At 39.4% G+C, this 13783-nt stretch overlaps 1 protein-coding gene across 1 annotated transcript in view; it reads left to right on the top strand.

Moving 5' to 3' along the window:
- Positions 1 to 2841: 2841 nt before the first annotated feature.
- The window catches only part of LGMN (legumain), a 41663-nt gene continuing 30721 nt past the window's right edge, over positions 2842 to 13783 (top strand). The window contains exons 1-2 of the mRNA XM_034769045.1: positions 2842 to 2991; positions 11593 to 11759. Coding sequence (XP_034624936.1) covers positions 11622 to 11759 — 138 coding nt within the window. The 5' untranslated portion in view covers positions 2842 to 2991; positions 11593 to 11621. The remainder of the gene's footprint in view (positions 2992 to 11592; positions 11760 to 13783) is intronic.

Raw genomic sequence — 13783 nt, forward strand, 5'->3', positions numbered from 1 at the left:
CCTTCGGTGTGTAATTGGACTCTTCCTCTCTCCTTCTCCAAAAGTCAATCTATTGCCAAATCCTTCCATCTCCAAAATCTATCCTTTACCACTCCATTCTTACCACAAAGTCCTGTCCATGCCTTAGTCCCTTCTTGCCTGGACTACACAAATCTCCTCCTCACTGGCATTCTTGATTCTCCCCTCACTCTCCTTTAGTCCCATGAAGACTTTGCTCTTAAGATTGATCTACCTCTCCTACACTCTACTGATGTTTCTCACTTAGCTTCCTCTCACCTGCTGCATCAGATCCAAACATCTTGTTTTTCCCTTTAAGCTCTGCACAACCGCACCCCTTCTCTGCTCGCCTTTCTTCTTACTCCTTGCTCTGCCTATGTCTGTCCCAAGTTTGCCTGCCTACTCAGATCTTTTAGATCTTTCTCCCACTTTTGTCTTCTCACTGTCATTGCCAGGGTCATTATACTTGAAACCCTCTTGGTATCCAAACACCCACTCACTCCACCCAAGAAGCCTCTCAATGTTAACTCCATCAGAGAAGAAGTGTATTTAATACAAAAAATCTGCACCACTTTGATCAGTGATATTATGCATCTGATCTAAGTGTATAAAGGTTAGGCTAAGCTCACTGGGGCAGAGGTCTTGCCTTCTATATTTTGCACATTGCTGAGCATCACATAACAAGAGTGTTTAACTATGTAGCTCGGGGTAGGCACACGAGCTGATTTTCAGTGGCACTCACACTGCCCGGGTCCTGGCCACCGGTCCGGGGGGCTCTGCATTTTAATTTAATTGTAAATGAAGCTTCTTAAACATTTTAAAAACCTTATTTACTTTACATACAACAACAGTTTAGTTGTATATTATAGACTTATAGAAAGAGACCTTCTAAAAATATTAAAATGTATTACTGGCACACAAAACCTTAAATTAGAGTGAATAAATGAAGACTCGGCACACTACTTCTGAAAGGTTGCCGACCCCTGATGTAGCTATTAGCTCCATTGGAAGCAACACACCTAAATCTCGGCATGCTTACCTGGTGTAACTCAAGTACAACAGAGAAACAATATGAAAAAGACCCTTGGACTTGAAATTATTGGGTTAAGCAAGCACTCAACAGACACTAGATAGCAAGCATTCAACAGACACTAGAGCCAGAGGGTGTAGCTCAGGATACAAACCATAACCCTTGTAGTGCAAATTAAGCTCAAAATAACTTTTTTCTGTTCGAAAATAGTGTTGGAATTTGGCAAATCAGAGAGGTGACCTATGAGACACAATTAATCAATTTTAACAGTTTAGCCATAAAAGTTTGGGAGAAATGTGTCTGCTTGCCAAAGATATCAGCATCCAAAAAAGGATTATCTCTAACATTGGTTAACCATGACCTTTTAAATTCAAGATCAGGTGATCGGTTGAGACAGTTCAACCATACAGATTCCTCAGTTTTCTAACAAATTTCTGCCAAGGTCATAGCAGAATTAAAATTAGTTTTCTTGTATTCATGTTAATGGGTACTACAATGATCACAGATGGAGTCTGGAAAAAAAAGATAATATACCTTCTTGAAAAGGGGAAGTGTGAATTTAAAGGTTACTGTACTTCAAAGGGGAAAATGGGCTTGTGGTGTTTTATGCTTTTTATGATGCAAAAAATAATATGAGCTTTTTAAAGTGTTTTTTCCATTAGAAATTCAGGTCTCGTGTAATTTAGACTCTACTGGGACAAGAAACCTAGTGAATAGCTATTATAATTTGAGTGAAAGCTGAGCAATTGAGAAGGCAAGGGAATCTTATCCCTAATCTACATAGACCAGATCTACATTAGACATTTTTGCTTGTATAACAATGTCCGTCGGTGATGTGAATTTTGATGACATTTTTATACTGGCAAAAGGCCTAGTGTAGACAGTTATACTTCAAAAATGTGCTTTTTCTCATATAACTTATTTAGTTCGGGGAGCTGATATAAGCGATGCTGGCAAAAGCACATTTTTGCTGCTAGAAGTTGTCTACATTAGGACATTTGCCAGTATAGCTATATATATATTTTTGTAAAACTTTAAAGTTGAAAGTTTTCTGGTAGTTTTTGTTTTAATTTCTTAACACTTATTTAATTGAAGTACTAATATTCTGGGAAAGAACTTCTTTGTTAAAGATTCAAAGCTGCAACCCTTACATTGACTCAGCAAAGTTATAAGGTCTACAAACAGTTTTTGTACTAATTTAGCTATTTCAGTCTGGGATGTGATTTTATACTTGTTTTTAAACCGAAAAAGGGAAGGGTGAATTTAAAGGCTACTTTTCAGAGTAACAGCCCTGTTAGTCTGTATCCGCAAAAAGAAGAACAGGAGTACTTATGGCACCTTAGAGACTAATAAATTTGTTAGTCTCTAAGGTGCCATAAGTACTCCTGTTCTTCTTTTTTAAAGGCTACTGTACTTCAAAAGGGAAAATGGGCTTGTGGTGGTTTATGCTTTTTATATGCAAAAAAATATATACTATGCTAAGGAAAATGGCATTTCCCTAAAACGTTCCTTAAAATAAAGTGTTGTCCCTCAATTTGCATGTGGTTTCCCCTTATTTCCACCCAACAACGATGGTCACCTCAGGGGTGGGCTGTAGCCTAGATCTTACCCAGGTTGCGTTCTCAGTGGGTCACAACCATGTCGTGCCAAACTGTGCCGATCCCTTATATTTCACACAGAACACCCTATCACTACGACTCCCAGCATGCATTGCACCGAGGGCCGTTGGCTTTGCTGCCGGAGGCAGAGCACAGCATTCTGGGAAGTGTAGTGTCCATTTGGACGGCCTCGGGCTGCGCCTCTGCGCTGACAGGATTGGCCGATGGCGCCGCCATTCACCCGTCTCCCCGCCCAGCCTGAGGCCGGCTGGCTCTATACAGTCCCCCCAGCCGTCAGCCGCAAATCACAGCAGCCGAGGTGCGTGTGAGGAGACAGGGGCGATTCCCGCCTAGTAGCTGGTCTGGGTAAGATCCGGCCCGGAGGGAGGCAGCGCTGCCTGGGCGGGCGAAGGGAAAGCAGCCTGCACCCTAGGCACGCGGGGCGGGGAGCGGGGGCAGAGCCGGGGGGGTTGGGCGGAGGGGGGCCCTTCTGGGGATCGGGGGGGAGAAATGGCTGTAGGGATGGGGCGGGGGATGAGGGACCTCGCCCTGCTGGGGGTCTGGGCACCAGCGGTCAGGGGTGCGCCGGGGATCGACCCTGTGCTGGGGGCCGGGGCACTGAACTGGGAAAGGGACAGAGCAAAGCTCCGGCCTGTCTGGTCACAGCAGCCCGCGGGAGGCACTGGGTACAGGTACGTTGTTGGCTTTCCTCAGCTCGCTATGGACCTAGACCACACAAAGAGTAGGCAGGGGATGGGGGTAATGTCTCATTCCCACTAGTACTGTACCAAGACCCCTTAAAATCAACAGGCTACAGCTAGTAGTCGTTGACCCACCAGCCAAGGAGTTTTATTCAAGTAGATGAGGGGCTAAGAGTAATTCTGCTTATTAATTCCTGGGTGTCCATTTCAGTATCCAGCCTTTGTTAGTGGTAGTTGCATGAAACAAACCCATGACACAAGAAGGCATAAGTTGTTTTGAGTAGAGAAACGTTTGATCAGCTACAAGATCCAGGTGCAGCAGTTCATACTGAGATAAGGAAATGGTAAGCAGGAACTGAAAGAAAACTGCACCTGCGACTTTCTTAAGGAAACTTTTGCACAAGAGAGAGTTGTGGGGAAGTCACTTAGGAGCCTGTTGTAAGTGATCAGTATCATTAGTAATAATAAATTCATACAACATTTTATGAGCACCACTGACTGACTTAAAAACTAGATCCACTTGACGTCTATTTGTTTCCAGTAGCACCCATCATGTGCTAGGCATCGAATAAACAAAGGAAGCCATAGTGCCTGTGCAATCTAAAAGTAGATGCAAGTGCAGAGGAAAAATATACAAATAAAGTGGTCAAACTGAGGAATAGCTTCAGCTTGAGCATTTGTTTTATGTTAAACATAAGGACCATCACCCGTTGCACCTCAGTCTAGCCGTTATTAATCAGTTTCTCTTCTCATACTTAAAGTTGTTCATCAGCACAGATGAATGTGGAGAGAGGTACTGGCTTTGAAGAGCAGTTCAGGAAAAGCATTCCATGCATAAAGGGAAGGGCATAGAAGAAAGTGTGAACATTTTTGTAGGAGAAGCTGTTTCTTACTGTCCAGCATGCACAGATTTGGTCCTCTAGGACTGTGGTTCTCAACCAGGGGTACACATACACCTGGGAATAGGCAGAGGTCTTCCAGGGGCTATATCAACTCATCTAGATATTTGCCTAGTTTTATAACAGGCTACATAAATGCATTAAGGAAGTCAGTACAAAGTGAAGTTTCATATAGACAATGACTTGTTTATACTTCTCTATATACTATACACTGAAATGTAAGTACAATATTTATATTCCAATTGATTTTATAATTATATGGTGAAAAATGAAAAAGTAAGCAATTTTTCCGTAATAGTGTGCTCAGACACTTTTTTGTATTTTTGTCTGATTTTGTAAGCAAGTAGTTTTTTTTAAGTGAGGTGAAACTTGGGGGTACGCAAGACAAATCAGTCTCCTGAAAGGGGTACAGTAGTCTGGAAAGGTTGAGAGCCACTGCTCTAGGATAAGGTTTTCATTGGAACACTAGTCAAAAGAATTAAAAATTTCCTGTATAGATAATAGACTTTCTCCACACACTGCAGATAAAGTTGGAAATGCCCTATTGCACATAAATGCATTTATTTACAGTTGAGGTGGGCAGTATTAGCTTTATATGAAAATCTGTTAAACATTTATATTATAGTGCCCCAAACTCTAATCAGGATTGGACTGAACACTGTAGAAGTACACAGTATGACACTGTTCCTCCCCTGAAAAGTCTAAAATATAAAATGGCAAGACAAACAGTAATAAACAATCAGAAAAATGTTAAAAGTACAAAGTTTTCTAGTTACTCATTTCCCCAAACCACCCTCCTCGCTGATCAGGTGTCATAACCAACTTGTTCTACCATGGCTGACCAAAGTGCCTATCTTTTACCCTGTTCACGCTCAAAGAAATAGTGGTCTTGTTTACAGAATGATGCATAACACATTATATAAATAATTTCTGCATTGATATTTGTACCTGCAGCTTGGAGTGCGATTTCATGATAAAAAAATACTGACAGAATGTCCCTACATGTTAAGTATGTGAGTAGGTGGATTTGACAGCTGAACCGATTTTACTGAGACCTCGAGAAGTGTCATGTTACAACCTGGACTTCATAGGATCTTAAGAATAGGGCTAGTGGTTTGTCTCAGTCACAGGGAGGAGCTGCGGTCTCATTTTTGCTGGGAAATGGGGGCATGTCACTGTTCCTGCTGTTGTAGGAATGGATGAGCTAGCACTGGGATAGCAGTTTGAAGCAATTTTAATCTTAAGGTTAATTGTTAAATTGCTTTACACAATTTTTATTGTAAAATAAAGGCTGTCTTGATTAAAATGTGGACTGGAATACTTTCTATTTACTGTAAATATGGCCTTTGCACATTTTCAATGACTGTACCATTTTTTGCATAAATAACAAACCACTAATTCCAGTAATAATAAATTCATACATCAGTCACTAGCGGATTTAGTAAAGCTTCATGCAGTAACTATTGATTTCTAACCCCTTCCTCTACTGCTTGCAAAATTTTATATTCTTAAAAGGGAATTAAAGTGGGAAAATCTCCACTGAATTATAGAAATTAGGAGATTTGCTACATGCTGATTTCAGTATGAGCACTTGGCACTTCTGATCCAGTCACTTACCATAGAACCTCGGTTATGAACACTAGAGTTACGAATTGACCGGTCAACCACACGTCTCATTTGGAACTGGATGTATGCGCAACCAGACAGCAGCAGAGACAAACAAAAGCAAATACAGTACAGCACTGTGTTAAATGTAAACTACTAAAAAAAGGGAAAGTTTAAAAAAAAAATTGAGGTAAGGAAACTGTTTCTGTGCTTGTTTTATTTAAATTAAAATGGTCAAAAGCAGCATTGTTCTTCTGCATAGTAAAGTTTAAAAGCTGTATTAAGTCAATGTTCAGTTGTAAACTTTTGAAAGACCCATAATGTTTTGTTCAGAGTTACGAACATTTCAGATTTACAAACAACCTCCATTCCTGAGATGTTTGTAACTGAGGTTCTGCTGTATTTGGGTGCTTAACTTTGGATGCCAACATGTCAATATTTGGGTATTAGTTGCAGAATGAGTTTTATATGGCTCGTGTGTTGGGCCTTCCCCCAGTTTTCCTGGGAAATTCAGCACCTAGATACTACAGTGATTAGCACTATGAAAATACCTTCCATTGGAATGGAATTATGACTTGATTTGTAAACAGGGTGGCCAGTGGATAATGAGAAAAGCAGCTGAAGTGAAGCAAATTACAGTAAAATATTTCCTAGATGATTGGAATTTTGAACTGACAGCTCAATTAGCGTAGCACTTAATCCAAGAAATTAAAAGCTGTTTAGAAAAACTAGATTCCTCCAGATCCAGTGTTTACTCACTAAATTAATTTAAAGAAAGCCAATTACTTATTTCATTTATAGGAGCTTTGCTATAGAGGCTATAGTTTGCCATATTTCAGCTAATGCATTAATAGAAAAACTAGTAAGTACAGTAGAACCTCAGTTACAAACCTCAGGAATGGAGGTTCATAACTCTGAAATATTTGTAACTCAGAACAAAACATTTTGGCTGTTCAAAAGTTTACAACGGAACATTGACTTAATACAGCATTGAAACTTTACTGTGCAGAAGAACAGTGCTGCTTTTAATCATGCTAATTTAAATGGAACAAGCACTGAAACAGTTTCCTTACCTTGTCACTTTTTTAAAAACTTTCCCTTTTTTAGTAGTTTGTTTAACACAGTCCTGTATTGTACAGTATCTGCTTTTTTTGTGCGTCTCTGCTGCTTGATTGCGTACTTCCAGTTTCAAATGAGGTGTGTGTGGTTGACCAGTTAGTTTGTAACTCTGGTTTTCGTAACTCTGGTGTTCTACTGTAGCTGTAAACAACTGCAATGTTTATCATTCTAAATATAGTGAAGACATCTTATAATCGGGTATTAAAATTCCTGTATCTAAGGTGACTAGGTAATTAGATCTAAATTATCACCATAATCTGGGTCACCCAGCACATCATCTGATCTTTGTGTGAATTTTAAACCCTTCAGGATAGAGACATACTGCACATAATGTGTATTCCCAAGGTTCTACTTTATTACTAGACTGAAAATTGCAGTTCTGTGTCTTTTTTTTATTTAAAACAAATGAGGAACTTATTACAATTGTAATATGTTTATTGTGTACCTGTGAATCCTTGGTAATCAAACTAATTGAACAGGTTTCCTGTTGCAATTTGTGACCTGAAGGTATAGCATGTGACAAGGAATATTTTTTTCCTCACATTACTGGTCTGGTGTCCTCTTTCAACACAGCACAGAACACTGTCTTTTTAATCTACCTAACACCTTTCCAACAGTCTAGGCTTGTGCTTCAGACAAACATTTTTTAAAAGTTAGAATCAAGCAGTGACTTCGGTATAGCAGCTTTCTTTGTTACACATTTGCTGTTTGAGTTTGTTCTAAAAGCTATTTGGAAAACCCTGCAGATTTTAGCATTTGTATTTTTTTTTTTTTTTTTTTTTGCAATTTGCTAGTATTGCTCTGTCTAGTTTAATTACTTTTTTTCTGTTCTAAATTTAAAACAAAGTAACTAAACCATGAAACAGAACAAGAAAGACAAATAGGACTGTTGAAAAGTAAACACTGCAAATGTTGTATAGAAATTAGTCTCTATTTAAAAGTTAAGGTCTATTAGACATTGAGCTGATCTCCATTCTGCTTTGAGATCTTGAATATGCCAATGACACTGCCTTGTTGACTCAGTTTGGTGAATCACTACAGTTGATGGCCAATCTGGTTGAGCAAGAAGCAGCACACATTGGTCTGCTTATTAATCCAGATAAAATTAAGTTCCTGGCCATTACCATCAAGCAGACTCCAGCTCCAGATTACAACCAGCTCAGTATTAACCTGTCAAGAGAGACGTTGAGCAGGTGGCAGCTTTTAAACATTTGGGTAGAGTTATAGATAGTGCTGCAGGGTGCTTGAAAGATGTAGACACATGTATAGCAGCAACTGCTGCCATGTTTTGGGCCCTTCAACAGGCTCTGTGGCGTGGTTGTGGCATCAAGCTTGCTGCAAAGCTGCAGATCTATAGAACCACTGTTATATAGACTGTCATGTGGAAGTGGAAGGTGGGCACTGAAGAAAGCCAAAAAACACTCCTTTGAAGTTTTTGATTCTCGTAATCTTTGTCAGCTGTTTCATATCAAATAGCAGGACAAGATCAGAAATGAGGTTATTTGAAGCCAAGCCCAGCAACTGCCACTATCAGCACTGGTTTGGTTTTGATGGCTTTCTTGGTATGGACATATTAGCATGAAGACCAACAAAATTCTGAAGCATGTGTAGCAACAAATACAACTATATGGCTGGTGATCATGTAGTCAGGAAAAGCTTTGGTGGTGTGACAAGATTGCCAGTGGTGGACAAATATTGAATAGATCATTTTAAGCACCTTGCCAGAGATTGGTTTGGGTGGTGCTCAATTTGCCAGGAGGCCATAATACTTTGGATTTGCCATATTGTTGATAGGAATAGGCATTATTTGGTTTCCTCAATATAATTTACAGTGAAAAATTAATTTACATGTCCTAAATGCCCAGTCTTTGGTATTTTTTTTCCCTGTACATGTCTGCCCAAGGCAGGTTCTAGAATAGCAGGCCTGGGGCCATGTGGCCCTCTAGTTATCCATGTAACAGTTATAGCACAAGATGATTATCAGCTCTATCTGAAAGGGGACCAGCATTAGAATGGGAGTAGTTTAGTCTTCATTCCCATTCAACTCCTTGGCTTGTCTACTGAGACTAACTCATGCCAATTATAGTGATGGTTTTTGATGTCTGTTAGAAACTGGACAAGAGATCCACCACCTCATTTCACATAGGCCGCTGAGCAAGGATCAGATGATCTCAGTCACGATTGACATGACCTGGATTTGAACTAATGACCTACATCTATAGGAGAACTAAGTATTCTGTGAAAGGCTTAGTTTCTAATTTTTAATCCTCTCATCTATTTCCTCTCAGCAGTTGTCATAAACAAGAATCACTTATCTTGACTTATTAACATCATCTGGATGTTCTGCCTCAGTGAACAAATTAGGAAAAGTTTCCTGCAAAAAACAAATGCTGAGGTCTGAAGGATCTGTTAGCATGACATTTAACTGGTAGCATAGAATTAGACCCAAGTTGGTTAAATTTTAGGACTACCAGAGAAAGGAAGAGAGCCTGAGTATAGCTATAGTCCAAAAACCTCTGATCATGAAACCAAATTTGGCAGGGGATTGTAAGGCACCATGTAAACTTATGGTATTTCACAGATGAGTAAATATCTCTGCCTGGACCTCAGATCTGTTGTTCACAGCACAATTATGTACTTTGTGTGCATGCTGTAAACATGGCATCTCTCCAAGACAATGGCTGTTCTGTTAAGATTAGCTCTTAAATTATGATATGTCTGAAACTTCTGAAGGGAGTGGCAAAATGGACAATTTACAGTTTTTGTTGGTGGGCTAGTTTGTGTTCCTGTAGAATGCAATAGGTGTTAAAACTGTAACCATCTAGTTGTAGACAAACTTTGCTTGTTAGTTCCTTATATGCTGAAGGAAGCAAAATGTTTTTTTTAGCTCATTAACAAAAGTTACTGCAATTGAATGAAGTAGCTAATAATTCAGTCTAATAAATCCTAAATAAATTTTAAGCATGCACTTCCACACGTTTGCCTGCAGTGGTTTAAGCCATGGAGAGACGAATCACAAGTGTTCTAGGATCTAACAAGCTTTAGGAAGAAGACAAAATAGTAACACTTCTTTGGCTTTGATTCTCTCTTACCCCTATCTCTGTATTGGAATTTGTCAACACAAAGGTCACAAGCACTTCTGGTTAATAAGAAATGATCTGATGTGATCCCCTGCACTGTGTGTGTGTGTGTCTGTCAGCCCATTAAAAGTTTTCCCTTCTCTTTTCAAAGGTATATTCTCTTTTGCTAAACTATTGACAGAATTATTGGTGGCCTGTAGAGCCAGTCTTGAAAAGGACTTGTGCTATGTGCCATTCACAAATGCTTCACGATCGCACACTGCAATTTCAGAAGTGATGTTGGCTACTTTGCTTTTTTGGGGTACTTTGGTAGTCAATGGGGCAGATGGTTTTGGTACAGTGAGGAACTGAAGCTGGTTGTGCCTAGTCAGTGATCTGGTAAAGGCATAATGGTGACATGCCCACTATCCAGTGTTAGTACAGACTACGGCTTGTGAGCTGGTGGTTTTGCTCCTCAGAAAGCAGTGCTGAAGCATACTGCCCCCCCCCCAACAACTTTATATATATCACAGTAATGTTTAGCTACCAAAAGTTGGTTTTGGTAACTGGATTTTTGTAAAATGCTGTTTATTTAGGGCTGCTGGGGGGAAGCATCTCATCTTTTTTTATGTTACACCAAAGGTGAATGATTATTATGAAGGAAAATAATTTGATTTACTAAATAACATTAGATGCAGCAGACTTGCGCTTCTGTGGCAAAAAATTATAGAATTATTTTGGTTTAATATGACCTATGCTGTTTGTAGCATACTGATTTGATAGCACCTTACACCCACTTTGCACCAACATAAAGGATTACATGGAGCAGAGCAACAGAATTTCTCTGTTTCTCCCCCAAAACAGTAACACTACTTCCTTCTGCCTCTTCTAGCTGAGTGTTTTGGAAAGGGCTGTGAAGGGTGAATTGACACTTTGTGCCTGCATTGCTGCATAGCAGCTGTGATGCTGCTCATTGGCTGCTCCTTTCCCAGTTGTAAATTGAAGTTCTCCAAGCTCTGTTCCCCAAACAGGAAGTGGAATTGAAGTCTGCCTTTTTGGCTGGCACCACCACCAGGGATTGAAGTGGGGATTTCCAGAACCGACAGTATTTGACCTAAAGAGCCCATGCTCCTAGCTGGGGCTCATATGCTCCGTGGCGGCGGCGGGGGGAAACAACCTGGAACATACTCACCAGTGAATTACATAAGCAGGGACTGAAGAAACAACACATTTTTCATTCTATTTTATGAAAAGTCTGATGGGTTTTATTTCAGAAGATCTTTATCTGTAAAATTTGGTTGATAGTAATACTCATTTCACATGTATGGGTCCTAACCAATTTACTAGCTATTGTAGAACAAAATATCCAAGTCTTTTGGCTTCATTTATTTTGGTCCATTTCAGATTAATTTGTATTCTTTCAAAGACTTTTATTCTAGGTAATTGTATTTTCACTTCAATGTCAAACTAATAGGAACTGAGTCTCGCCTGTATTGCAATGTGCTATATTTTTAAAATGCAGAAATTGCTGTTTTGGCTTTATTCTGCTGTCTTCTGACTTAGTCTTTCAAATTTATTCCTTAGTTTCTGGAGTTGTGGAGTAAAGAAAGAAAATGATTTTGAAAGCAATTGTATTGCTAGGCTGTATCTTGGGAATCAGCACATTTCCTCTCGAAGATCCTGAAGATGGAGGCAAGCACTGGATTGTCATTGTAGCAGGGTCAAATGGCTGGTACAATTACAGACACCAGGTAAGAATGACCTGTCCAGTTCATTGACATTTTTAGGAGTGTTTCATGGAATATTATACAAATACCAGTCACTGAGCAATGTAGTTTCTTCAAATACCTGTCTCAAACTTAGTTAAATGCTCAAATGTCAGAAGTATTTACTGTGGTATGTAGCTTATCACTTAAATTAGCTTCTGTACCAGATGACTGGAGGATAGGTAGTGTGACACCAATTTTTAAAATAGGCTCCAGAGGCAATCCTGGCAATTACAGGCCAGTAAGACTAACTTCAGTACCAGGCAAGTTAGTTGAAACTATAGTAAAGAACAGAATTATCAAACACAGATGAATATGATATGTTGGGGAAGAGTCAACATGGTTAAAAGACAGGAAACAAAGAGTAAGAGAATAAAAAGGGACAGTTTTCAGAATGGAGAGAGGTAAATAGTGGTGGTCTCCAGAGATTTGTACTGGGACCAGTACTGTTCAACATTCATACATAATCTGGGAAAAGGAGTAAACAGTCAGGTGGCAAAATTTGAAGACTATACAAAATTACTTATGATAGTTAAGTTCAAAGCAGATTTACAAAGGGATGTCCCCAAACTAGGTGACTGGGCAATAAAATGGCAAATAAAATTCACTGATAAATGCAAAGTAGCAGATTGGAAAACATCATCCAACTATACATACAAAATGATGGGATCTAAATTAGCTGTTATCACTCAAAGATGTTGGTGTCATTGCGGATAGTTCTCTGAAAACATCTGGTCAGTGTGAAGTGGCAGTCAAAAAGCTAACACAATGTTGGGAACCACTAGGAAAGGGATAGATAATAAGACAAAAAAATATCATAATGCTGCTATATAAATACATGGTGCACCCACACTTTGAATACTGCGCACAGTTCTGGTTTTCCCATTTCAAAAAGATATATTGGAATTGGAAAAGGTACAGAGATGGTCAAAAGTGATTAAGGGTATGGAATATCTTCCATATGAGGAGAGAGTAAAAAAGACTATTCGGCTTGGAAAAGAGACAACTAAGGGGGAGGGAATATGCTAGAGGTCTATAAAATCATGAAAGGTGTGGAGAAACTGAATAAAGAAAGTGTTATTTAGTCCTTCACATAACACAAGAACTAGGGGTCATCCAATGAAATAACTAGGCAGCAGGTTTAAAACAAACAAAAGGCAGTACTTCACACAACGCACAATCAACCTGTGGAATTTGGGGGATGTTGTGAAGGCCAAAAGAATAACTGGGTTAAAAAAAGCTATAAAAGTTCATGGAGGATAGGTCCATCAATGGCTATTAGCCAAGATTGGCCAGGGATGCAACCCCAGGCTCTGGGTATCCCTAGCCTCTGAATGCCAGAAGCTATGTGCTGGGATGACAGGGGATGGATCATGTGATAATTGTCCTGTTCTATTCATTCCATCTGAAGCACCTGGCATCAGCCACTATCAGAAGACCTGGGCTAGATGGACCATTGGTCTGACCCAGGATGGCCATTCTTATGTTCCTATGTAAGTGTTGAATTAGTCTGGGCACAAAAAAATTTCTGCTTTCATCTCCCTTTCAGTTCCAGATTAACAGATGTTTCCTTTTGTCATGTATTTGTTTAATTTGGAATGTTTTTTTTCCCCTGAAACTAAGTAAAATGCATAAATAAACTTTACTAATCTAAAAGCCAATTTCTACTTGATCTTTCCTATTATCATTCTAACCCTCCACCAACTTTCCACTGTTGCTTTTACTTTATTTTCTTGCTCAGCCCTCTTCTTTCTTGACTTAACAAGCCAGAATAGCGTCCTCCTCTTTAAAAAGTAAATAAATAAAGGCCAGTGAAGGCCATTATCATCATCATCTTGTCTGATGTCTTCCTAACAAGTCATAAAATTTCACTCAGCCATTACTACATCAAATTAAATAACAGATGATTGAACTAGAGCAGGTTTTTCTGAAAGCCAATTCTGTATGCTCTTGGCCATTATGTTTCCTCGACTCTCACTTCCAACTATTTGGCGACCCCCCCCCCCCTC

This window comes from Trachemys scripta, chromosome 4 (assembly GCF_013100865.1).
Source record: "Trachemys scripta elegans isolate TJP31775 chromosome 4, CAS_Tse_1.0, whole genome shotgun sequence".
NCBI classification, from domain to species: Eukaryota; Metazoa; Chordata; order Testudines; family Emydidae; genus Trachemys; species Trachemys scripta.